General features: G+C 55.4%; 1 protein-coding gene across 1 annotated transcript in view; it reads left to right on the top strand.

Annotated features, from left to right (window-relative positions):
* Positions 1–543: 543 nt before the first annotated feature.
* The window catches only part of cyc21 (guanylyl and adenylyl cyclase family member), a gene marked incomplete at both ends in the record, with an annotated part of 5,797 nt that continues 2,950 nt past the window's right edge, over positions 544–3,390 (top strand). Inside the window, 4 exons of the mRNA XM_002947524.1 lie at positions 544–648; positions 1,446–1,464; positions 1,648–1,719; positions 2,024–2,070. Coding sequence (XP_002947570.1) covers positions 544–648; positions 1,446–1,464; positions 1,648–1,719; positions 2,024–2,070 — 243 coding nt within the window. The remainder of the gene's footprint in view (positions 649–1,445; positions 1,465–1,647; positions 1,720–2,023; positions 2,071–3,390) is intronic.

Below are 3,390 nucleotides of genomic sequence, written 5' to 3'. Positions count from 1 at the left end.
GGTGTCAGATAAAATGGGTGAACGAGCCAATCAATGAACTTGCGAGTCTCGTTCCTAGTTCTGCGTTTTGAGAGTTCGCTTTTTTTGACTCTGCGTGCATGGTGGTGCACTCTCATGTACGACAGACGTACGGCCTGTACGTCAGCGATCTCCCGCTGTTTGACCACAGCCGTGAGATGGTCCTCTTAGCGGAGCAGCGTACGGCGGAGGCGGCGCTGAAAGACACCTTTGAGCGGCTGAGTTTACAGCTGGAGGTGAGGAATGGGGGGGAGGAGGGGGGAGGAGCGGGGCTTTAGGGTTTTAAGGGGTTTTGTTGTAGCTGTGCCCCCCAGTTTTGGGATTCCATGGCGGGTGCCGAGGATTATATTGGGGATTGGGCTGGCAAGCTGCGCAGATTTGGCATGGGCGACAGACAGACAGACAGACAGACAGACAGACAGACAGACAGACAGACAGACAGACAGACAGACAGACAGACAGACAGACAGACAGACGCCCCACGCCACATTCCCCCACTTACACCCGCCCGTAAAAACGGCGCAGGAGGAGCGGCAGCGCAGCGAGCAGCTGCTGCACCAGATGATCCCCCGCCACATCGCGGATGCGCTGCGGCGGGGGGAGCGGGTGAACGCGGAGATATACCCCGAGGTGGGTATCGCCCCCCCTAGCTCCCTAGTTGCATGCCCATTACCATCATCGTCCCGTCATGGTCTTTCAGAATGCTGGGATGTCGTTTTGCAGTCCTCGCTCCTTTTCATCCCCTTTCATCCCCCCCTGATGCATCCTGGGGACCCCTTGTGACGACTCCTGGTTATTCTTGGTACCTTCAAGCTTGTTAGGGTTTTAGGGTTTTAGGGTTTTAGGGCTTTAGGGCTTTACCTTCCGTGTCGTATTTCGTGTGATTCTAATGTATGTATATCATGCATGATGCCACTAAACAGGCGGCTGCAAGGGGCACCGGACCCACCAGTAGCTGCTGGCGGCCGTTGCCCCTCTTGCTACTGCTACAGCTACTGCTACTGCTGCCGATATAGTGCTACTGCCCCGCACGCCTCTTTTCATGCTCATGCTCCTGTTGCTGCTGTTGCTACTACTCCTGTTACTGCTGCTGTTTCTACTGTTGTTGTTGTTGACGGGGGGTGTTACACACTGTGGGCGGCTCGTCCCAAGAAAGGACGAGCACCGGGGGCCCTGACCGGGGGCCGAAACACAGCGCAGGGGTGTTGCTGCTGTTGCTGTTGTTACTGATACTATTGCTTTTACTACTGCTGCTGCTGCTCTTGCTAATGCTATTGCTGCTACTGTTGCTGCTGCGGTGGCAACGTCATGTTGATGTGGCCCCTTTACTGCCGCTGCTTTGCACCTCCGGCTGCTGCTACATATGCCCGGCTGCTGCTACTGCCGCCGCCGCGCCCTGCCCCCCGCATTACCTTGGACCTGTCCAGGCGACGATTCTGTTCTCAGGTACGAATGGTACGGCCTTTTGGTACGGATTTGTGCGGACCCGTGGTGCCTTTGCAGTACGGTTCCTCTTCCTTTCTTCTCCTCACTACTTGTACACAGTTTCCCCCGCCAGCCCGCCACGTCACCCACACCGGCACACATTCCAATCCCCTCTCCCGCGCACCTCCTCGATATGTACGGCAGATGTGGTAAATTTCACGACCATCGCCGCCGGCAGTACGGCAATGGAGGTGTGCACGATGCTCGACAGCCTATGTGAGTCTCTTTGGCAGGCTCAAAAGACCGGAGGCACGGGCCGGAGCGTGCGTGTGTTTGCATAGTGTATGTAGTTGGGTGTCTGTAGGTATGTAGGTATGTAGGAAGGTTTGTTTTCGGGTGGTGGCACTGCCCCACTGTTTTATTCCTCCCCCTCGCATCTCGACCCATCTCCTGCTGACCCCTGGGTCCATCAACAACAACAATAACAGCAACAGCAACTGTTACAATTCGCCCTCCCCCCCCTTTCGGTATCCTGGTCTCTCCCCCCCATACACACACGCACACGCAAACACACACACAGATAACGAGTTCGACGAATTAATTGACAAGTACCCCTCCCTTTACAAAGTGGGTTTGGGCTGACCTGGGTGGGGGGGACGGAGCGCCGACTTTGGTCGTTGGACAGCAGTTAGTCGTTGATAGTTATGGTTTGGGTTGACCTCGTGACGTGTTCGTGGACCCAACAGATCACTAACAATAGTAGCAGCGGTGGTGCTTTCCGCACAATAACACTGCATATATGCATGTATGCATGTATGTACTGGCCGCGTAAGACCCCGAACAGGTGTACTGGTGGAGCCCTAACAGCCGTGTGTGTGTAACCCACCGCTCTCGGACAGCACCCGATGTGCAACCAGAGGCACTCCCCGCCTGCCCCTAGGGCTCCTAAGGGGATATATAACCCTATAGGTGTGCGTATGACTTGTAGGTGTTTTCATAATCTAAGCGGCAAGTTGATTTCGGTGTATATGCGTGTAAGGAGGGAGGGGTGGGGTGCTTGAGCTATCAAGCCTCAAACCCTAACCGCTTTTAAATCCCCAAACCCCGACATAGCCACTTCGGTTGGACACATTTGTATCCTGGCTTCTTCCGTGCCCGTGTTCCTTGCTTCCCCCACACTCCCTAGAGTGTACGTGTGTGTGTATTCCCGTTTCCTTCTCTTCCGAAGTCATGCAGGCACACATGCACACACATGCACACACACACTCTCAGAAATCTCCCTGTTTGTGCGTCTGTTGCTGCTGTTGCTGCTGCTGCTGCTGCTATTGCTGCTACCACTACTTCTGCTGCGGCGGCGGCGGGGGCTGCTTCTACGACGGCCCCATTACCGCCGGCTCCATCGCCGTCGACTCGTCGCCTTGCGCTGTCTACGATGAACCCCCACCCGCATCCCCTCTTCGCCATGATTAACTATGGCCCCCAGGTTGAAACCATTGGCGGTGAGTTTGTGGAAGTGTTCCGGGCTCGCCTGATTCTTTTGGCTTATTCCCGTTACGCCTCTCGCAAACCCATCTCCTATCCCTCCAATTTATTTTTCGCTATATCCACTAAAAAAACTTAAACCTTGGAAGCCTGGAAATTCTTAACCCTGAAGCTCCCACCTTTCGACTCTCCCCTTCCCCCCCTTGCAGTGTCGTTCCCAGTTCCTCTCTCACTCCGTCACCAGGCCTTCATATAATCCCTTGTTGGCATATTGGTTCGGGAAAACCCTTTGCCCCTTGCCCCTTGCCCCTTAACTTTGCCACCTTCTCGCTCCTTCCCCTCCCTCCCGCATTTCTCCCCACCGCCACCACCAACAGCCAACAGTACTGTTGCACACCAAGCCCACACCACACACCCACACACCTAGCTAAAAAGCCACCGTGGTCCCCACCCCCCCCGTGGTCT

The sequence above is a fragment of the Volvox carteri genome, assembly GCF_000143455.1.
Source record: "Volvox carteri f. nagariensis unplaced genomic scaffold VOLCAscaffold_6, whole genome shotgun sequence".
Lineage (NCBI taxonomy): Eukaryota > Viridiplantae > Chlorophyta > Chlorophyceae > Chlamydomonadales > Volvocaceae > Volvox > Volvox carteri.
This window is presented reverse-complemented; position numbering and strand designations above follow the sequence as displayed.